We start from the raw sequence: 23,644 nt of genomic DNA, 5'->3' as shown, positions 1-23,644 counted from the left end.
TTCGTTTGTTTCTTATCCCGTGCGTACCAGGGTTGCCATCTCTAGTACTTTAGTACTAGATCTAGTACGTCATGATCATTTTTAGTACATTAGTACTTTTTATGGAAATCTAGTACCTTTTACGGGGGTAGAGTATAAACTCTTCTAGTGCAGCAAAAGAACAAGAAAGAAATTGATAAGAAGCTTCAGAGCCATGTTGAAGTTTGTAAACCGATTTTTTGGACGGTGGATTTTCGTGGTCTTATTTTAAGAAATCTGTCCATGGCGAACCTGGAAAATTACTAATGAGGTGGCAGTTTCATCAGTATAATTCCATTAGCTATATATTTCCCGGCTGTAATTACAGAAAGGGTTAATGAAATCAGATGGGAAATAGTGGTAAGCGAAGTCCACAGAAACTTAAAAGATTTTCAGCCTGGTGTGAACATGGGAAACCACGGAAAACCATCTTCAGGGCTGACGACAATGGGGTTCGAACCCACTATCTTCCGGATGCAAGCTCACACGTGCGCGCCTCTAACCGCACAGCCAACTCGCCCCGTGTTTTTGAAATTAAAAATCCTGTAGGATTTAACGAATTTTGTGAAGGCAGGGTTCTGTTTACTACATTCTTCTGCTGCAACAGAACGGGATTTTTTTTTTCTGCTGTTACTACCAATAAGACCAAGTTGAGAAACAAACTCCAATCCTGTATGATGAATGGGCCCCTTCTGACAAATGAGAAACTAAAACATACATAATTTTCACATTTCAAAACAGTTTATTGCTTTGGCATTGTTTTCCAAGGATTAAGAAAAGAGTAAAATATGAAGATGAAAACCAGTAGGTTCTGTTCTCATTTAAAGAATGTGTATTTTTGATAAGTATACTTTGATTTCTATAACGTACTGCCTTTATGGATAACCCTATTCCCTTGTTAATAAATATTTAGTACCTTTTACCATAATCTAGTACCTTTTTAGGGGAAGATTTTGTACGAAACTATTTTTCCCGGTGACAACCCTGCCGCTAAGTTCTGTTCTCATTTAATAAATGTGTATTTTTGATAAGTTTACCTTGATTTCTATAACTGACTGCCTTTATGAATAACCCTATTCCATTGTTAATAAATATTTAGTACCTGTTACAATAATCTAGTACCTTTTTAGGGGAAGATTTAGTACGAAAATATTTTTCCCTGTGGCAACCCTGGTGCGTACTGCGTAGTTCAATTGTTTGTTTACATCAATTTTTGTGTCATTGAATAGGATAGGAGGAGTGTCCAGTTAATTGGGTTATGAGTCGCACGTGTATCTATTCTATTTGAAGAGCTTTTAAAAACTGTCGGATATGAACACATCGTTTACTTCTTTAATTTGTTTTGCGCTTTTTGCATTAGCGGGTAGTGTACAAAAAGATAACTTTAATGAAGAACTGCTTTTAAAGCCGTTACCAAGTGGACATGTTTATGCACATTTCCAATTTACGACACTGTGGGATGTTGATTTTGATTTTAAATCCTGTAAGTTCTTGAAGTGGAGATTTTAAGAGTGGTGTGTTTTGAGAAGTTCTGTTTTAGTGTTGTGCTATGAGAACAGAAAATATATTTATTCGAATTATACTTCGTTTGCGTTCTGAGCCGGCGAGTTGTAATATTACGCTTTTAAAAATGTATTTTATTAATCATGTCGTCAATGCCTTTTAAACTCTCACCGAGCGAGTTGGCAAGTTGGCTGGCAACTTGCTTTCGGGAGATAGGTTCGAATCTCACCATTGGCTGCCGTGACGATAGTGTTCCGTGTTTTTTCATTTTCACACAGGAAAACGCTGTGGCTTTGCCTTAAGGCCACAGTTGTTTCTTTCCCAGTTACTGTCCTGTCCTAACCCATCGTCACCATAAGACCTCACTTTGTCGATGCGTCGTAAAATTAATATTCTGACAAGAACGTCAGGGCGGTACTTCCGTTGACGGATACCTGAACTAGCTTAGAGGGGAGATCCTTCCTTTATGCTTGTCAGGGTCCCACCGATACACCCTAGAAATGTTCTTACTTATATAGAGGAATAAAAACATAGACTGTGTAAATGTGGGATTTGTGACCAATTTATTTTTAAACTTTAAAACTTTCCAGTCTGCCGAACACACAATTTCAATATATATTACACTACAGCTTCTTCTTCTTCTTAAGCATTTGTCCCACCTGGTGGCAGGGTCCATTGTGTGGATTCGTTGTCTCCATTTAATTCGGTCATGGGACATGTCTGGATGTAGTCTTACAGCTTTCAGTTCGTTGTGCACTGTATCGGTCCATCGCTGTCTTGGTCGTTCCTTGGGCCTCTTTCCAGCGACTTCTAATGTATACGCTGACTTTGCCAATGTATTGTCTGCTGCACGCTACACGTCCAAACTAGCGCAGATGGTTTTTCTGCATTTTCTTTTTCTGTAAAAAACCTCCCACATTAAACAAGGAATAAATACACACTATTAAGAGTGTAATATTTATATTGAAATAGTGTACTAGTAATATTTATATTGATATTGTATGTTTGGCAGACCGGAAAGGTTTTAAGTTTACATTTAAACTTAGTCAACACTGAAAAGTATGGCTTCCTTCGTAACAATCAATTTTTTTGTTTCTGTTGACCAGCTTTGGGCTGGAAAACAAGTTTTCTATGGTCTTCAATAGTGTTTGAATCTTGTGTTCTCTTAATTTGTCATCTTTGTTGAAAATAAGAAAACCGTGCAGTTTCACATTGTTCTGGTGGACCCTTACTGTTTGTTACACTTTAGCAGGACTCCAGGGGATACTAGAGGCCTGGTGGTCACCTCACAGCCCTAACCTGGGGGCTTGCACCCCCAGCTCAATCATCTTGTCACCAGCTGGACCTAACCAACAGTGAGCAGAGTAGGCTTTGGCTCAAAAGTAGCTAGTTTTTTTTAGCTCTGCATTTGGGAGTCAGAGAGGCTGGTCCTACTGTTGGTTGTCCAGAGAATGGTTTTCCATTCTCCTGCACTAAAGGAAATGCTGGGACAGATCTTTTCATAGGCCAGGGTCTCCATTCCTTCATCTACTCCATCCCTTTTATCACCACTACTCCTTGGCCTGAGAAAGGGCGTACCCCTCTAGGAGGCCCGTCATACCCCATCAGGATACGGAATGTAAATGTTTTAGAAGTAGTGGACCTCAGCAGTCCAGTCCAATGGACTTGTCACTAGCTGGACCTTACAGATCCTAAGGTCCAGTGCACACAGAAGTGACGATGGGTGGGTGCACGGTGCAGGGAGGCTTTGGCGTGTATAAGCTATACAGAAAGGATAGCCAGGAGGTACAGGTCTGGCAGAGAAATAGCTTAATGGCTAGTTTTTCACGTGGTGTTGTTCAACATGTATTCGAACGATGAAAGTGACGGGTACATTATAGATCTTATTGTCTTATCAAACCTGAACAGCCAGAGGAACTTTTGGGTTCGCACTTTGAGGTTTAAAAAAAAAAAAGGAAGGGTGCAACCTTTGACGTAATGAGAGCTAGGTAGAAACTTATCTCTGGATAGGTTTCAAAACTATTGTAGAATGTCCTACGAGCATTTTTCTCAGTTCTAGACTCGGTAAAGGATAGCTTCATGAAAAAATAGCTTCTTGCACCTCAGTGAATAAAGCAACTGAGTAAGTATTGAGAAGTGAGGAAGAAACGTGGTGGTGGTGGCGGCGAGTGGGCGTCTTGTCACCTAGTGTGCATTGGTCCATTTGTTTACATCGAGGAGGTGTGAAAACATTGCACATCCTGCCTCTCCTGTGGTTCGTGGGTGGTAGAATAACACCCATGGTATCCCCTGCTTGCTGTAAGAGGCAACTAAAAGGGGTCCCAGGGGCTCTTAACTTGGGAGCGTAGGTTGGCGATCACGGGGCCCTCAGCTGAGTCCTGGCATTGCTTTCACTTATTTGTGCCAGGGTCGTCACTTTCTTCTATCCTACCCGATCGCCCTTGGCCGACTCTTGTCCTTTCCCGACCCCGGCGGCATTAGAGCATTCGAGGCCTAGGAAGTCTTTCATTTTCACGTTTGTGGCCCTTGTCTTTCTTTGGCCGATTTATATATATATATATATATATATTTAATTGTATGGTGATTATAACAACAAATTCGTAAGTCCAGGTCCCAGACTTTCAGCCACTCTACAGCACTGTCTGAAAGATGAAACAGGTCGCTGGGGCTTCGAAATTAGTCACGAAGAGAGCAGCACAGGATGACATGGTCCATGGTCTGCTCCTCTTCACTGCATTCACACATTGGAGAATCCATCCAACCCCACGTATGCGTAAGAAATTGCAGCATCCATGCTCAGTTCTCAGTCTGTTGAGGCGACACCACAGTTTTCTTGGGAGATCGAAACCCTTCATTTTCCGAGTTGGATTTAGCTCATGAGCATTAGTTTCAGGTGTTGAATTTGACCACTCATCCCGCCAGGTCTGGTTTAGATTAAAATTATCCCTCAAGATTCGGCCGGCCACTACACTTGCTGGTCTAGATCAAAGTCGTCGTGGCAATGGGTGACAAAATTCCTGGTGAACTGGTATTTTTTATCTTCACAAGTTCTTCTTTTTCAGTTTTGAGGTACTGATCAGTTCTTCTTTCATTTTTAATTTGGAGCAGGGTTTCATAAGTTTTAAGTGGCTTGTGGGAGAGTTACGGTTTTATAGTGTTGGATGGTCTATTGACAGGAGTTTCTTATTATATGTTGACAAGGTGAGAAATAATAATCATCATTGTCATCATTATCTTCATCACAGATTTTTCATTGTTACTAACCAGAACCTTATTAAATATGCTAGACCAATGATGTTATTTATCTTTTAGCCAATTTAGCATGTGACGCATTCACATCAAAATCTTACGTAGGCCTATGTAATAGCCAGATCATCTGTCCCTTGTCCGGACAAAAAAGTCTCAAAGTTTGCATGCAGACAAATCCCTTGTCTGCTGGGGTTGTAGCAGTGACCAAAGATTCCTTCAGGTGTTACAAGAAGGGGAAATTTTCCAAAAGTAAATTGAAATTGCAGAAGGGTGTGTAGATAACATCATAACATCTTTTTTTGATGGCGAAGTTAAGACTCAGGCCTTCTCACTCACTTAATCACTTAAAGGATTCAATTTTCTATTACAAATATTTGTTCTCTGTATTCACTAACCTCCTTTCAAGTAAACATACTTGGGCAATCAAGGATTTATAAGGGGGTGGAATGGAGGTGTTTTAGAAAAAAGTATATGAGAAGAGAATTCTCTAGACACAAGGAGGCATAAGAAGCTGGCAAGTTTGCATGCAGCTAACTTCTAACCAGTAAAGATGAAGGAATATTCAAATACTAAAACTTGCATCTAATTTTATTAGGTCTCTGGCAAGCTTCATTTGACTTCCTCTCACAAAACAAATGCATCAAGAGCTCTGCTTTATTTCTTTGATCTCTACAGTCTGTCTCACTGTGTTTGAGAGTCCAAGAAAAAAATCACAAGAATGTGTATTCTGAAGTACTACCTGTTCCAAAACATTTCTCTTTAATTAGACTGTTTTGTCTGAGGAATAATCCAGATTACTATGATTCACTATCAGAGACGGGTTAGAACAATTTGATTTGTCGCTATGAGGTAACCTAACTTTAAGCCATATATAAATATCACATCTAAAAATAGAAAATTGATCATGCGTTAATGGATAGCAATAAGATTCACAGTTTAGTTGCTGTCCTGAAGTTGTTCTCCTCCTTCTATGTCAGTGTTGTTATCAGTATCTGTGTCATCAGCCAAGTTGATGACAAAGTGTTCAAGGACTGCCACAGTGCCATCCAGCTTCCACATATTAGCTTCCTCTACACTGACAACGTGTTGAATTCATGATTTCCAATGGTCAGCTGTGACATTATCAAGTCTTTCAGTCAGTAGTTATTGCACTTCTTTAATGGTGAAATTGACATTATTTCAAGCCTCATATCCCTTAACGTGGCCCCATATAAGCTCTATGGGGTTTAAGGAGCAATGATACGTAGGTAATTTTAATACATGCCGCCCCGACTGTGCTGTGGCCTTGTCAACACGCTACTCGTTACAAGCAACACAAATCTGTTATGGTATTAGCGCCAGTAGTTCAACTTTAATGCACTGGGGGTCATAGGAATGCTTTTCGTTTCTAGCCAATTCTGTACGTTACCCTTTCTCCAAGACTTATTCGGAATTCTCTCGACTTTAACGCAATGGTAGGGAGCATTGTCTGAAACAATCACAGCATTATTATGCTGCCAAAGAAGAATGTCTCAAATACATTTCTGTCTGTTTCCTCACGATAATCCTAAAAAAATAACAGCCCACCTTCCACAAAACCATTTTCATTTTTTATGTGGAGAACAATAAGCCATTTACCCTTGCTGGAGGGAGATTTCAACCCAGTTGATAATACCCTACAAAATCCTCTTTGCTGCTAGATTTTATAGTTTCATCTTTCCATAGTACTATGCCCTACGTTTGACTTGACTTATTTCCTTTAATTCCAGGTGGAACATACGGCCTCAACGAAATTTCTCCGGCTTGTTCTATCTGCCACCAATGCTTTCACCTCCCTCCATATCAGGGCCTCTCAAACGCTCAAAATCTCACGCGTGCATATCGAGGCGCAGAGACTCCGTGCACTGTGCATCGTTCCGAATTCGGCTGAACTTGGCTTGACTCGGATGGTGTAATGAGCTGAGAGCTGAAAGCAAAGACTTCCGAAAGTCCATTTCAATCGAACTGGGAACTTTCGTATTTGTTTGTCAGTCATGACGATAAAGCCAAATGCTTAATCCATGGGACAAAAATTATGTGATAAGTTAATCATAAAGATTTTCCAATACAAAGGCTTAGCTCAAATTCTATGAGAATTTGTCGAAGGAAGATTTTCCTAAGCTGCATCGAGAAGCAGCTAAGATTATTTCTATATTTGGTTCCACATGCATATGTGAAAGGTATTTTTTTCTGCTTTGACTTGTACAAAAACTAGATTGCGTGCGAGTAGGCCTGTTTCTGATTGTAATTTAAAGAAGGCTCTCAAATTGAGTCCCTTGTTCCAGGCATAACTAGTATCATTGCAAAGATAAAGGAAAAGAAGAGCTAGAGAAGATAAATTATCTGCTCAAACCAAATTGAAAGAATAGTGTTTTAACACCGGTAACGTCCCATACAACAGTGTCCCCGCTCACCGCACATAAACATTTCGCAGTGAGGGGAGGATCAGAGGGGAAGATGGAGAAGGCGAAGACAGGCCGAACGGGTGAGACAGGTGTAGGAGAAGTGGAGTGGGAGTTTGCACTCTGGTCAACCTAGTGAAGTCGTCTCCTGCACCTTGCGCCCGTGCACCACACGGCGCATGCACCCTGAGAGGCCCTGCTCCATAGCTTGTTAACTCCAGCAATCTCCTTGTCTATTGTTCTCTTCCAGGTAATCCTTGGTCTGCTTTGCCTGCGACTGCCTTGTGGATTCCAACTCAATGCCTGCCTTGTGATACTTTCTCGTGATCTCAGGGTATGACCAGTCCATCTCCATTTTCTTCTCATTATCTGTTCCTGTATGGGACTTTGACTTGTGGCCTCCCAAAGGTCTTTGTTTGAGATGGTCTTTGGCCACCATATTCTCATAATGTACCTCAAACACCGATTTATAAGTCTGTAACCTTGTGGTAATGTCTTTGGTCACTTTCCAGGTCTCACTTCCGTACAGTAACACAGAATTAACATTTGAGTTGAATATCCTTAGCTTCGTTTTTATACAAATGTGAGGGGATCTCCATATTGGTCGTAACTGTGCGAAAGCTCCTTTGGTTTTATTTATACGACTCATCACATCTCTAAAAGCACCTCCATCCTGGCTTACCATGCTTCCTAAGTAGCAAAATTTCTCTACCCTTTCTATATCCATTCCATCTGGAGTTAAGCTACAATTATTATGATGGTTTATGCGCATTTCTTTAGACTTTTTGTTATTAATCTTTAAGCCTAATTCTTAAGCTTCTATTTGTAAGTCATTCACTTTGATTTCCATGTCCTGAAAACATTCTGCAAGAAGACAGAGATCGTCTGCATAATCTAGTTCTTCCAATCGATTATTTAATCCCCACTGAATGCCACGCTTTTTATTCGTCGCCTCTCTCAGCATACAATCCAGTGTCATGATAAACAAGATTGGCGACAGTAGGCATCCTTGTCTTACTCTAGATTTTACAGCAAAAGGTTCAGACAGCTTCCCTTTATGTTATACTTGACAAGTGTACCTATCATACATTGCCTGTGTAAGACGGACTATCTTTTGTGGAATTCCGAACTTTTCCATAGCCTTCCACATTTTCCTCCGATTGACAGAGTCAAAGGCCTTTTCAGAATCAATGAAAAGTATATACAGAGATGTCTGATACTCAGCAAATTGTTCAATTATTAGCCTTAGTGTGTTAATCTGATCCACAGTAGACCGACCTTCTCTGAAACCTGCCTCTTCTTGATATAGTCTCCTGTCAACGGCTATGATTATTCTGTTCAGTATGACTCTTGACATCACTTTTCCCCCCATATGAGAGCAACGTTATTCCCCTCCAGTTATTGCAATCTGAAAGGTCACCCTTCTTCGGTATCTTGATGAGGACGCCCTTCTTCCACTCCTCAGGAAGATGTTCTTCGTTCCATATTAGTGTTAGAAGTTTCTGGGCCGATGACCTTTGATGTTAGGCCCCTTAAAACAACAAGCAAGTGTTAGAAGTGGCTCCATGATTTCCGCTGTTAAATCTGGATCTACCTTTAGGGCTTCTGGGATAATGTTATCTACACCTGGTGCTTTGCCACTCTTCATTTGTTTCACTGCTTGTGCAATCTCATGTCATGTTGGTGGTTCTACCGAGATGTCTGGATCCTCCAAAATGGTTTCAACTTCTTCATTTCTCGATTCCTCACCAAGATTATTGAGTACTTCCATGAAGTGATGTCTCCATCTTTCCAATTGTTGTGTCTCAGATGTCAAGGCTACTCCGTTTGCATCTCTGACTGGTTTCTGCCCTGAAAAGTTCCTCCTAGAAAGCTTTCTCGTAATGGCATATACTTTTTTGCTGTTGCTGACTCTTGATGCTGCTTCTGCTTGTGTTGCCAGTTGGTCTGTAAACACTTGTTTATCTCTCCTCACTTTCTTCTTAACCTCCTTGTTGGCCTCCCTGTATTTTTCTATTGCTACTACTTTCTGGTTTCTCGTTCTACGGGAGTTGACAAGTGCCTTGCACTGTCTTCGCATTTGGATTGATTCCCAAGTGTCATCCGATATCCATTCTTTCTTCCCTGGCTCTCTGTAGCTCACTATCTCTTCACATGTGTCATGAAGGAGTTCCTTGACTGTTTTCCATTTAGCATTCACATCTTCATCTGGTTGTTTGGCGAAGGCTTCAAATGTGTTCTTCAAATGTATCTTAAATTAATTTTGCACTTCAAATTTCCCAAATTTCCCGGAGTTGAAACGTTTTATTCGTACTGCTGCCTGTTTTACTGGTGTTGTCACTTTCAATCTAATATCAGCAATCACTCCTTACACATGCTCCACGTTTATTCCTCACATCCAAGAATGAATGTCTCCATCTTTTACTTATTGCCAAGTGATCAATTTGGTTTTCTGTTCAGAGATCAGGTGACACCCATGAGATCTTGTGGCAGTGCTTATGTGGAAACCAATCCAAAATTACTGCATAGGTCTATGAATCTCTGGTCATTATTATTTTCTTCTTCTATTCCGTGTCTACCCATGATGATTTCTCTTCCTTCATTTTCACTACCAATTTTTGCATTTAGATCTCTCATCAATACTACAATGTCCTTCTTCTTTATCCCTGCCAGTGTTGATGTCAGCCTATCATAAAACTCCTCCTTCTCTTCCTCTTCTACTACTTCTGTTGGCGCATAACACTGTACTATGGTCACAGGACTAACTTTGGTTCTTATTCATACAGTAATTATCCTGTGTGATACAGGGGTCCATTCCATTATGCTATTTTTTGCTTTCTTTGTGAGTAAGACACCCACTCCACTTGAATGCTGATCATTTTCTTCTCTTCCAGAGTAAATGAAGACACCACCCTCTTCCGTCCTCGCCTCTCTGTAGCCTGTCCATCTTGTTTCACTCAACCCAAGTATCTCTAGTTTATACCTTTTCATTTCTGCCATTACTTCTCTCAGTCTGCCAGTTTCATACATAGTTTTCACATTCCAGAATCCGATTCGTGTCCTGTATTTCATTGCAAAAGTCGTCTCCATAAAATCCGGCCAGCATAAATTTCGTCTGGTTTCTGTAATAAGTTTAATTCAGGTGTGTGAGTTATTAGCCCACAGCACCCTAAATCCAGTGGAGGGGCTGCCTCCTGTCTGCGCTAGACCGCAAGATTTTTCTGTAGGGGTTATCTCCCTTAGCTTTTAAAGATCCCTCTTTACCACAAGGCAGTGGGTTCTTCTTTATTTATCCCCAAGAGGAAGGGTTGCCTCATTCGCCAGCTTCCCCGTACCAAAGGACTCCTCCTCCGCCGTTGCTGCCGTTGAGGTCTTCACCAGAGCCCCGTTAGCTGTCACTTTTCAGGGTTCCTGTAGGGCCTTCACAGCTACCGTAGTGGTCATGGGGCACACACAGTCCCCACTGTACATCACTCCTACAGGAAATCCCCTACTTCATGCCGTTGCCCACCTCCCACGACATGGACGAGGGGTTGGCCTTGTGGGAGGCATGCCCTACGTTTACCCATGTGTAATTAAGGAAATAAATAGATCTCCCCTCTTCATGAAATTTCTAAACTGAATCTTTAAATCTTCTCCACAACAATATTTCATCCTTTTCAATAAGTGTCTGTTGGCGATTTTGAGATGTAAGTGAAGTTCATGGTTTTTAAAAGTCTGTGAAAAGTGGCACAATAAAATGTAGTAATGAATCATCACTGTTAACTGAAGGTAATATTTTACTGAGAGTTGGTATTTCATTTTTTTAAAAGAAGTCATGAATTTTTTTTATAGATAATGTATTTTGTAACATTTTTGTAGATTTCACTTAACCTTGTTGCTTTACATGTTTTCTTAAGGGTAACCAAATTCTTATCAATGTTAAGTTCTTTCCTAGCATGATAAATGCTCGCTTTAGAAGTACGTGTTACATCTGCTACTGCTCGTGTTACTTCATCCAGAGTACATTCAGGATTTTCTTAATGGACTTTGGAAAACACATTAAACACATGTTTTCTCACAATTCGTTAGTGGTTTTCCTTTTCTTATTTTTAATCACAGATAGTGATGTAAAATACCCAGGTATTTATAAATCGGGGTAAATACCCAGGGCATATACCGTACTCGGATAAATACCCGGGTATTTTAGATTTTTCATTAAAAATCCTGTGTCGTGGTAAGTTGAACCTTAAAAGAGGGTACCAGTATGTAAACTATTCTACATTAACTATTCTACATTGACTTTTTAGAAATGTAACAACATTAGATAGTTAATAAAATTAAATTTAATTAGAATTGGGACTTAAAAACAGAATTAGAATTGGGAATTAGATCAGGAGATAAAATTCAATAGTTATAACCTGAAAAACTCACAATTGAACCAGGCCTTTTACAAACATTGAGATAAAAGTTGGGGGAAATTTATTCAAAGCATTGGCCAAGATCTACAAAAGGTATAATATACAGTTTTCAACACACTGTACATGTTTTTCAGAACAGTTTGTAATATCATTAATATATAAAATAAATAATCAAATACCGGTAACCAAAAAGACTAGTAAATAGAAAATTAACAGTTAAACTAAAAAAGTTAAAAAAAATAGAGGCCTTACTTATTTTAGGTTTAATGAAGCTTAACAAATGTATTAGGCTATTCATAATCATACATAATGAATCTCTTTAGGATTAGGCCTATATTCCAATTTACAATGAAAAATATCAATTGAGTAGTATAAGTACAACTAATCTGAGTTTTCATCATGCTCAGAGATGTACTCTTCATCTGAGAGCGAAATTTGGCCATCATCAATGTCTTCATTTTTGTTGCTACAGAAAACTTGCATTTGATCATTATTGGTGTTTTCAACTTCTTTTTCGCTGCACCTGCCTTGTTTCCTTGGACTCTTTTCTTTTCTTGGTTTTGGAGTTTTATTTAGCAGATTCCAGTTGTGTGACAAGTAAGGTAAGGTATCTATCCAGCCCTTTCAGTCGTAAGTCTGTTTCTTTTCTTACAGTGGATCCAGCTGAATGTGCTAAACATTCTTTCAATAGCAGCAGATGTTACTAGGCGCCTAAAATTCTCACAGCAACATCAGCTAGCACACATGTTCCTTTCAAGCCCCTCCATCATAACATAGGGCTAATTGCTTTCTCTTTTTCAGTATCTTTTAATCCTTCCCGAAGAAAGGGCCGCTGCCACAGCCCCTCTTTGTCTCTGTAGTCCGCAATGTTTTGCCAAAGTTCAACTACTTTTGTTCCCATGCTACTGCCAACTTTACAGACAAACTCAATAGCATCAAACAGTTCATCAGGTTTCAAATTGCAACCTTGAGATGAAGGGTTCAATAAGTCTTCAGCCAGATGAATTTAGCCGACACCAAATTTCACACGTTTCTCCAGTTTGGCTAGCACAGTTTTCTCTTCAGATTTTTGAAGAGGGGATTCCGGAATTTCTTGCTGGAGAGTGTTGTGTAGTTTGTGAAACTTTGTGAAAACATTGTGGATTATGGGGGTGTTGGACTCAAAGGCAGTAATAAGTTCAATGATTGGATCGAAAATGTTCACCAACTTTTGAACTCGAACCCAAAACACTCCATCATCAAGTAGCTGCCTTTTCATTTCTGGTTTGATTTCAGCTTCCTCATTAATAGCAAAGCTTTTGAAGCACAGATTTATTTGTTAGTAAACTTTGTAAACAAAACAAGTTCTTCCCCACCTAGTCTGCCCAGGAAGTTTCAAAGATATTCTGTCTTCAAACTTTTTGTCCAATTGAAGTCGGTCAAATAATGCTTTGAGGATGTGGCTATTCATGATACTTTTCACTATGCTAATAACAGTTGCCATGAAAGATTTCACGGTGTTACATTTTAAAATATCTTCGCATAAAAGATGCAAGAGGTGAGCAAGGCAACCCCAAGTGGTATAATTGATGGATATTTCTCCTTAACCAAAGCCAAAGCAGCTCGTATGTTGGAAGTATTATCTCCAATTACTGCCAGAAACTTCTCAGAATCATATCTTTCAATTACATTGATCATCAACTCAGCCAAGTAAGATGCATTGTGTCTGTTTTCCTTTGTTACTACAAACTCCACAAAAAGCGGTTCTGGTTTTGAGATGACAAAGTTTACTATTGACTCATTTCTGATATTACTCCAACCGTCACACTGTAAATGTAAGTGCTTTGAGTCATTTAGCTGGCTTGCGACTTCATTTTGTATTTCTGCATACTGAGCTTTGAGATATGAAGAAGTAAGATGATGCCTGGATGGTGGTTTGTAAGATGGACGAAGTTTTTTCAAGAATTCTAACCACAGTGGATGTTCAACCAGAGATAACGGAGCTCCGCTTATGAAGACTGCTTTCGCCAAACTTTGGATTTCTGCATACTGAGCTTTGAGATATGAAGAAGTAAGATGATGCCTGGATGGTGGTTTGTAAGATGGACGAAGTTTTTTCAAGAATTCTAACCACAGTGGATGTTCAACCAGAGATAACGGAGCTCCGCTTATGAAGACTGCTTTCGCCAAACTTTGGTTGAGGCTTTCCTATTTAAAAAAAAAAAAAAAAAAAAAAAAAGGCATGCCATATTGTTCTTCTACAATCTGTATAAAAATCAGTCTGCAGTGATAACAATCGAGAGCTTTGAAAAAGAAGCAGCAATCCAGAAGGGAGTGAGGCAAGGCTGCAGTTTGTCCCCCCTCCTTTTCAATATTTACATAGAACAGGCAGTAAAGGAAATCAAAGAGGAATTTGAAAAGGGAATCACAATCCAAAGAGAGGAAATCAAAACCTTGAGATTTGCCGATGATATTGTTATTTTATCTGAGACTGCTGAAGATCTAGAGAAGCTGCTGAATGGTATGGACGAAGTCTTGTGTAAGGAGTAAAAGATGAAAATAAATAAGTCCAATGATATAGATGTTGATTCCCATAGGGAATCTGAAATATTTGTCCAAAACAAAAGTAATGGAGTGCAGTTGAACAAAGGCAGGTGATGCAGGAAATATTAGATTAGGAAATGAAGTCTTAAAGGAAGTAGATGAATATTGTTACTTGGGTAGTAAAATAACTAACGATGGCAGAAGTAAGGAGGACATAAAATGCAGGCTAGCACAAGCAAGGTAGAGCTTTCTTAAGAAAAGAAATTTGCTCACTTCAAACATTGATATAGGAATTAGAAAGATGTTTTTGAAGACTTTCGTGTGGAGCGTGGCATTGTATGGAAGTGAAACATGGACGATAACTAGCTCAGAAAGAAAGAGAATAGAAGCTTTTGAAATGTGGTGTTACAGAAGAATGCTGAAGGTGAGATGGGTAGATCGAATCACGAATGAAGAGATACTGAATCGAATTGGTGAGAGGAGATCGATTTGGCTAAATTTGATGAGAAGAAGAGATAGAATGATAGGACACATCTTAAGACACCCAGGACTTGTTCAGTTGGTTTTTGAAGGAAGTGTAGGTGGAAAGAACGGTAGGGGTAGACCATGGTATGAATATGATGAGCAGATTAGAGCAGATGTAGGATGCAATAGTTATGTAGAAATGAAAAGGTTGGCACAGGATGGGGTGGCATGGAGGACTGCATCAAACCAGTCTATGTACTGATGACTCAAACAACAACAGTTTACAACAAAACAAGTGTTCTTGAGTAAACAATCCCTTTACAAGACTAGTTACTATTTACTCTCTGGTATAAAAACAGAAGCAAAAACAGCAAAATTAGGTGTCCCAAACGTGTATCAACGTGTCCGAAAGTCCAATAAGGAAGTTATTGTCCGCGAGCCTTTATTGCTGAACTGTCCAGCGCTAAACCGCTACAACGTCGTGTAGCACTCGCAGAAGCAGCTGCCTCCACAGGCAGTTAGTATTATTTGCGACACCTAATTTTGCTGTTTTTGCTTATATTTTCATTACAGAAAGTAAATATAAAAGTATGAAAAAATCAAAGGTGGTACAGTAATCGTAAACAATTATCCAAATTTGTTACTTAGACAAATTGATTATGTTCAAGAAGATACTGCAGTTAAATGGGTACCGATCACCGGACCTAATGTTTATACTGTAACTGAACTGCAATATATAGTATAAAGAAAAAAAAAAATAATTTTACTTACAGACAGGCTACTCACATTGCCCAGGGATGTTAATTTTTAATTTTTTTTTGCTAGTGGCTTTACGTCGCACCGACACAGATAGGTCTTATGGCAACGATGGGATAGGAAAAGCTTAGGAGTTGGAAGGAAGTGGTCGTGGCCTTAATTAAAATGGAAAACCATCTTCAGGGCTGCCGACAGTGGGATTCGAACCCACTATCTCCCGGATGCAAGCTCACAGCCGCTGGGGTGTTGAATTAAAAGTTTGGCTGCTACTTGAACTCGGCCCTGGATTTGATTCTTCTGGTTCAAAAGACACATCTGCTTCCAATTCCTCTTGCTGTTGAAGATATTCAGGTGTTTTCTTTGTGCAGGATTTATGAATGGAATGGCCTACTTTTGTATTTACAGTGTTTGGCTGAACAAGAATTTTCTTCATTTCTTCAGGATATTCAAAGCATTTTCTGATATGATTGGTCATTTTATTAACATTAGCATGTTTGTATACAACATTACACTACTTGCAGACAACACCACCGTTGTTATTGTTTTTAAATAACCGCCAAGCTGGACCCCTTTTTTTGCCAATTTTCTTATACTAAACAGTTCACAAAAATGATGTTATCAAGTGTTTTGACATAAAACATCAACTTAAGCTAAAGATCTCTTCATACACGTTCAGATAAAAGACTGAAATGAAAATCTGTTGTCACTATAAATTAACAACTCCACTACACTGAAAAAGTGAGGTTAAGTATAGTAGGCATCAAACAAAAAATAGAAATGGGAGGGAAGTACAGTGTCAGTTTGAATTCTGGGTAGGATGAGCTGAGCAGTGTTGCCAACCCACATGCTTGCTGGCATATATCTTCACCCATTATAAAGCCCACATACTACAAAAACTTCCTGACATGCATTTATATTATTAGCGTATGATTTAAAAATAATAATATTTTTTTAATATATAAAATTGAATGAAAAATAACTTAAAGCACTTTTACTAAGCATTTTTTAAAAATCTCCTTTCTGTTGAATATATTTTGTTACCTTTTGAGTTTTGGCATACACATATTTCAATTAATATGCGTATAGACTACTCTTACTACAAAAGTAGCTTTTCCCTCCCACATCTTTGTTACTCATTTCCAGTACCGTAATAAAACTCAACCTTCTCAATATCTTGGTATTTATTAAAAATTTAAAACACAAATCCACCAAAAGGTTTTATCCAATATTTTACTTTATTTTAAGGAAAAAACACACTTTAAGAACTAAAAAAGACAAGGTTACAGTGCCAAAACATATAAATACCCAAAAATACCCAGACATCCATTTTCCTTTTTTAATTTTTTTTAAAATTTTGAAGGATCAATATTGTTCCTGATTTCAAATTAAGGTATTGTCAGATACCTGTGTTTCAGTCCTTGTTTGTCCAACACTTCATCAACACATCAAAAAGTGTTGTACAAAGCTTAGAAACTGAAAATACCCTCATTTTGGGTATTTAAATGACCACTGGGTATATACCCAGGTAAATACCCTATTTATATTTACCTTCCCACTGGGTATTTACCCGGCCCACAATGCTGATCACAGACTGGCCTGGTTCACATGTGGTTTACAATTACAGCACTTATTCACATCCATGTACTGTCATGGATGTTTGCACTTCTAATTAAACAGTATAAATGTTAAATGTTTTTAGTATAAATGTTGTATATTATTTTATTCACAGTACACTCAGAACAGCCGGGCTGAGTGGCTCAGACGGTTAAGGCGCTGGCCTTCTAACCCCAACTTGGCAGGTTCGATCCTGGCTCAGCCCGGTGGTATTTGAAGGTGCTCAAATACGACAGCCCCGTGTCGGTAGATTTACTGGCACGTAAAAGAACTCCTGCGGGACTAAATTCCGGCACCTCGGCGTCTCCGAAGACCTTAAAAAGTAGTTAGTGGGACGTAAAGCAAATAACATTAATTAATTAACACTCAGAACAAGCAAACTGGGCACATGCATTGAATCAGCAGTCGCTGAGCTACTGAACTCAAGGAATAATTTTAGTGAAACACAGTGCTTGGTTTCAAAAATTTTAGGTGTCGGAACGCATACCTAAACATTTTGCTCCCTTTTCATTCATACCCCCCGCCCCAATAAGTGTCACAAATTTTGATATTTGAAAACTTGTGATACATCTGTATGTAGCATATATGAACATACATGTTCAGGTAACTTTTTATTGGGAAATCTCCTTAAAAACACTGTGCAAAAAAAAGTCCCTGGGAGGTGCTGGCTGAAATTAAGCACTGGCAAAACGTATTATGTTTTCTCGCAAACTCTTTCATGAAGTCATTTGCCTCCTATGTCCGGGAGATGTCATAACATATTTGTATATAAGTGTGGGAAGAATAAGGAATACTCAAATTATACGGCTAATAATGGGGAATGAGGTGTGTTATTTTTCTTATAAAGTAGCTATGTAAGTTAAACAATATTATTTTTTATGCAGATGTTCATATAGGGAGTGCAGTACCACAGCATTCCTCGCAAACGTTGCATACTTTGACTTCAATTTAGTTTAATTTAGTTGACTTTAATTTAGTTGCTCACTTGGTATAAATGAATTACCGGTAAGTCTTTGTGTTTAAATGGTTCTTATGCTGTGGATATTGTTTGGGGCAATCTGCAGCTAAGTTTTAATTAATTTTATCAAGAAAACTCTAATGGTGTAACCAGAAATTTTTTATGTTATATGCCGACATCATATGACATGGAGTACCAAAAGGATGTTTTTCTGCCCTTCCAAAATCAGATTACCTCCACCCACTATGTTGGGATTGGAGGCTGGCACTCTTCCACTGATCCATAGAGGGAGTTATACTATTATGTATGTAGTAACTTTAGTACCCGTCATTGACGGGACAGTTATTTAGCACTGCATGATTATATTTTTGTCCACCCTTCACAATGTTCCCCAGATTCTGAGGCGCATTAGTGGGCATGCCTCTCACTGTCAGCAGCTTGTTGTGGTGTACTTGTTTCCTTGCTCTCTATGGCTCCTTGTAGTTTTATATTGTTTTGTATTATTGCTGATCTTTATTTGATCTCTTCTGTCTGGTATAAAAGAAAGCCAAGTATTGAGTTAATATTAAAAAAGTACTGACATGTACAAAGCTTTTACCGAGCAAGTTGGCCGTTAAGGGCTCAACCGCACCATATCATTTTATGGTACGTTTGCCTTTCCTGAAGTCCTCACGTTCCTAACGAAATCTTTTATCTATGAACTATTACTCTTTCCCATCATGTGTTGTTACCACTATGTAATCTTTCCTTATTCCGGTAGATGGCATCTCATACGTTAGCATAGGTCAAAGCATTTCTTTTCTCCCCCGTCTTGTTGGGTTATCTTTCTGGTTGGTTGTGTGGGGAGTTTTTGACTTGAGAAGGTGGAAGGATTGGATTTCCAAGTCGCCTTCGTGGCATATAAAAGATATTTTAACTGATTCATGATGTCTGTACACATCTTGGCCTTTCGAGAATGTGAATTGCTTATATAATTGAGGTATTTAGTTTTCTTTAATTTTCTCTTGGTTTTATTATTGCTTCGTTTTGTGCTCACCATGGTTGGGTTAGAAAGGTTTTCCTCATTACATTTGTTTCTAATTTACTTGTGTGTTAACTTTACTTTTACACGCCTTTTTCGGTATTTTCTTTCACCGATCCACTATGTTTATTTTGAGAACAGAAGGTGACACGGATTCATGTGTGTGTGTATGAGATTGTTTGCTGTGTGTGGCCGAGACCTTTACTCATGTCGCTTCATTAACATTCCGCTTGAGCTCATGTTGTATTATTTTATCGCGTGTTCTGTAAAATTCATGTCCACTTCATAGACCTGGTACGAATTCAAGCTAACTACGCGATTTGCCTGTTTTTGTGTTTTGGTGTTAGAGACACTCCGTCTCTTTAGATGGACCACTTTCTGGTTCATATTGTCTGAGCTCAGGAGTGGTTGTTTATTTTGTTATGTGCTGTGTGTTGACGTTCTTATACGTCCCTTTATTTCTGCGACCTAACCCCTTGGTCTCTGTGTGAGCGTGGGTGGTTCTGACATTTGGGTCCGTGATACCTTTTGTGTCTAATTGACTTATTTATTGTTCGTTTCACATTGCCGTCATTGGCTTTCTTTACCTATTTTCTAGTTTAATATGTTTTATTCTTTGCGGGTTGCCTTTCCATATTTTTTGTTGTTTGGCGTGAAACCATGGTAACTTCCTCTTTTCTCTTTGCATTTATTTTATGAGCTAGGTGCACCCTTCCCTCTTCTCCCGTTTTAAGCTCTTTAAAGATATTGTATTCTTGGGGGACGTGATTTTTTATTGTTGGGAGTTTTATGTCTGATCTGAGGAATTGAAAGGGAGAATGTTATGATTAGGTGCTGTTACTCCCTAAACTTATGGCTGTTTAGACCTGATGTGCTACAAAGAAATGTTTTGTACCCACCTGAATTCATATTCTTCAATTAATTAATATAGATGCCAAGTCCTTATACCAAACTTTTCGTCACGTCTTTTATGAAGGTAAGCGTGTGTGAAGGTGCTATAATCAATGAGTCTGGTGTATTTTGATTGTGGGCCACATTGCAACCTTATTTTTCTTTTTTCTTTTTTTGGATTTTCTCTCCATAATAAATTTATGTTTGTGCCCTTATTACTGTTATATTTTTATTTCTTTACGTTTCTTATATTTTTGTTATCTGTAAGAGGCCCGGGTCCAGTTCCTGGCAGTTTTTTCTTACTAGTTTTGACCAAATCCACCGCACTGGGTCATCGTCGTGTTTTTAGTGTCAGTTCAGGGCGCACAGTTGTGAGCTTGCATTCAGGAGATAGTCCTAGTGAGTTCGAACCTCAGGTCAGCAGCCCTAAAGATGGATTTCCGTAGTTTCACATTTTTACACCAGGCAAATACTGGGGCTGTACTTTAATTATGGCCATGCCTGTTTCCTTCCATCTCCTAGCCCTTTCCTATCCCATCATCGCTGTAAAACCTATCTGTGTCGGTGCGATGTAAAGCCAATTGTAAAAGAGAAAAAAAGCCCTTGATACATTACCATATCTATCTCCATACTGAACCCTTTAGGTCCATATAGAGGGATACCTACCTTTCTTACCTATCAGCAAAGTTCACGAGATCTGTCTCTTGGGTCGTATCGGGTTCTTCGTCACTTGCTGAGGTAAAGGTAGGGTTCAGTAATTCTAATCTATCTACTGGAATGAAAGGTCTGTTTAAAAGATTCCTATTTATTCAGGAAAATTTTGAAGCATGATATGTCAACGGTATCATAGAAGTCAATTGTGTCCACTGGACACCACAATCATTTTTTACATAAACGTCAGAACACTGGTGTGAGACTTGAACATAACTGCCTGACGGGCATTCATACTAGAAACCATTGTCTCAATTATTAATCATTTAAGAAAGGAAAGTCTGGAAATCCTTAAATTCGGCTTCCATGTGAGACCACATGTACCATCATAGTGATTCGTTATGGTCCAGCCCTCGTAACACGAACTCTGGACTCTGGGTATAATTAAGGCCGTCCAATCGGTGTGTGCCACACAGTGGTTCTACGGCATAGACCCTTAATTGAATCGATGTGACCTGCGTCTATGTCATGGACCGACATCTAATCTTTTAAGTTACTTTAAAGGCATTGTGGATGATGACCGCAAGGAAATGATGCTACAATGGCATATGGCCCTAATGTAAGTCACTGAGGTTGATGACCCCCTGACCATCCAAGTTTCTAGGCTGAAGGCTAAACACAATTAAGTTACATCGGTTGATGACCAAAGTTTCCACTTTACTATCCCAGCACATTCACTGCTCAATCAATCAAAGTTCAATAATTACAACAATAGCAATGCTCACAAACTTTGTGGCAGTAAAATCCATTTCCTTCGGATATCTCCCTTTAATCGTTACTTTATTTTTTAATATTCCCCAGAAAACAAACTAAAATTTCCAGAATGCATCTCCAAGTTATTCGCTTGATTAAAGTTATTTCAAAATGCGGTTTCACTGAATTTAATAATTAAATAAATTTAAATGATTTGACGAAATGTTAACGAATAACAAATTTTATCTCCTCGGACTCTGGTTTCTTCACAAATTCCTACGCAGCTGTGATGTGAATTCAATATTGTGATGTTTGTCTGGCTGGAAAAGAATTGTTACATAATTCATGTCCAGTTATATATCTTGTCTCCTGATCTCGCACTTTTAAAATCTAATCTAGTCCTAACCGTTATTAACACTTGGATATCCTAATAATCTACGTACAAACCAAACAACTCGCCATATAATTACGATGTCATATCTCGTCATACCATTATGAATTTTGCATACCCCTCACAGACAAACCGATCATCACAACCATCGCTCTATATTTTGGACAACCCTGAATTTGGTTACTCTGTTCCTTATACTCAAAGTTTGTGATTTCAAATGTTCATTACGTCCCCAATTACAGTATTTCACAATACTCAGATCATTACCGGCTATGAATTTCAACTAAATCCAACATTTAACGTTTTCCCTGGCCGAGAAATACAATCTCAATTCCACGCGTGTCCCGTTATCACAGTTGAGGCCTCTCACCCCCCAAGTTCGCTTGGCAGTTACATGAAACACCTGGTTCGTTCTACCTGACTGACTTCTCAAAATGCTCCCTTTAAACTCTGCCGACATAATTAAACAAATACGATATTCTAACCAACAAAATGCACAGATTATGCTTCAAGATGCCCACACTAATTATACGCGTCGCCAATTAATACCGCTATGGATTTCTATGAATTTCTTTCCATTCCCAACATAAAACATTCCTCGGGCTTCCATGTCCCGGCTTCAATGACAGGACTCTAACCTGATTCGCACATCTCATCTCAACTCATATAAAACATTCCTCGGGCTTCCATGTCCCGGCTTCAATGACAGGTCCAACCTGATTCACAAATCTCATAACAACAAAACTAACCCCTGTTTCCCAGCTCCACAATTATCATCGACAAAGAACTGGAATAAAATCCTCACTAGAAATCTCGACGTCTAATATCGCACAATGCATTAATCATGAATAACTTCGCATAAATGATATCGTATTTAATAACTTGATTTTTACGAGAAATGACTGAAACATTCTACTAGATCTTTTTATTGTCAGTCAGACACAGTTTAAAATGGGCATAGAAAAACATTTCTCTCCGTGACCAAATTCATCACCCTAGGTTCTCACCCGACAGCGCGCTTCCACTCGATTGAAAATGAGTAACCATGGATTATTATTATTAACATCAAAGTGCAGACAGGAAAAATTTACGTCGAATGAACATCTTAATTTGACATCACAAAATATAGGCAGTACACTCACACGGATGACGATCTACATTGGACGTGATATCACTTTGAAACCCTATTCAATAACTTTTTACAACATTATACGGCACTCGCAAGACTTCAAAAATTTATCCAAGTGGAAAATAAAACAAATGACTCTTTTAGTCGTATTCTCACATTTACAAAACTTAGTAGGGATGACCACTGCGTCGTATATCCCCATTCAAATACACTTTTAGAGATCACGAGACAAGATATAAGAGGTAGTAAGATGGAAAGTCACCTACCTCATGTAGTCATAGGGCTCACCTGCGACCCTGGCATTTTATTTATCCATTTTTACATTCATGGCTTCACAGTTCATTATTAATTTTCTTCAGGTTTCCTGGAATAAAGCATTAAAAAAAAGAAAATACCCTTCACTTGTTTGCTGAGCGCACACGATGGACTATAATCATTTCCGCACACAGATTACTTAATCACATTAGAATTTATTCAGTACTTTGACCGTCCTATCTGGTACAATTATTTCACTCAAGAAAACTATCTCCTCATGGAGACAAGACCTAGCCACACTGGGTGAAATCTGCAGTTGAACTCAGTCTACTTTCGTTGTTTGATTTCGCAGAGCAGCTCATCAATTTTTTGTCCGCTTTGTATCACAAATGCCGGAGAAGGAGACTTCGTCATGGCATCCCTTCGTATTTATAGCAGTTACCCCCTCTCTTCGGATCTCTCCCTTTGCCGCCAAGAAAATTTCTATAAATTTTCTGACTTACCTAAACTGTAATTTCAAGAGTTTTGAAAGTGACTACATGCTTGCTACATTTCTGGCGGTAGTGTTCATGGACATTTAAAACTTTTACGGGTTCGATTTGTGAGATGATTGACCCCCTTTGATAGGCACTATATTTTTTTGACTT

At 38.8% G+C, this 23,644-nt stretch overlaps 1 protein-coding gene across 1 annotated transcript in view; it reads left to right on the top strand.

The window, feature by feature from the left end:
• The first annotated feature begins 1,247 nt into the window (after positions 1-1,247).
• The window catches only part of PIG-T (phosphatidylinositol glycan anchor biosynthesis class T), a 260,582-nt gene continuing 238,185 nt past the window's right edge, over positions 1,248-23,644 (top strand). The window contains exon 1 of the mRNA XM_067151175.2: positions 1,248-1,501. Coding sequence (XP_067007276.2) covers positions 1,330-1,501 — 172 coding nt within the window. The 5' untranslated portion in view covers positions 1,248-1,329. The remainder of the gene's footprint in view (positions 1,502-23,644) is intronic.

Source organism: Anabrus simplex, chromosome 7 (genome assembly GCF_040414725.1).
Source record: "Anabrus simplex isolate iqAnaSimp1 chromosome 7, ASM4041472v1, whole genome shotgun sequence".
Taxonomy (NCBI): domain Eukaryota; kingdom Metazoa; phylum Arthropoda; class Insecta; order Orthoptera; family Tettigoniidae; genus Anabrus; species Anabrus simplex.
Note: the sequence above shows the minus strand (reverse complement) of the source record. Positions and strands in the feature narration are given on the sequence as shown.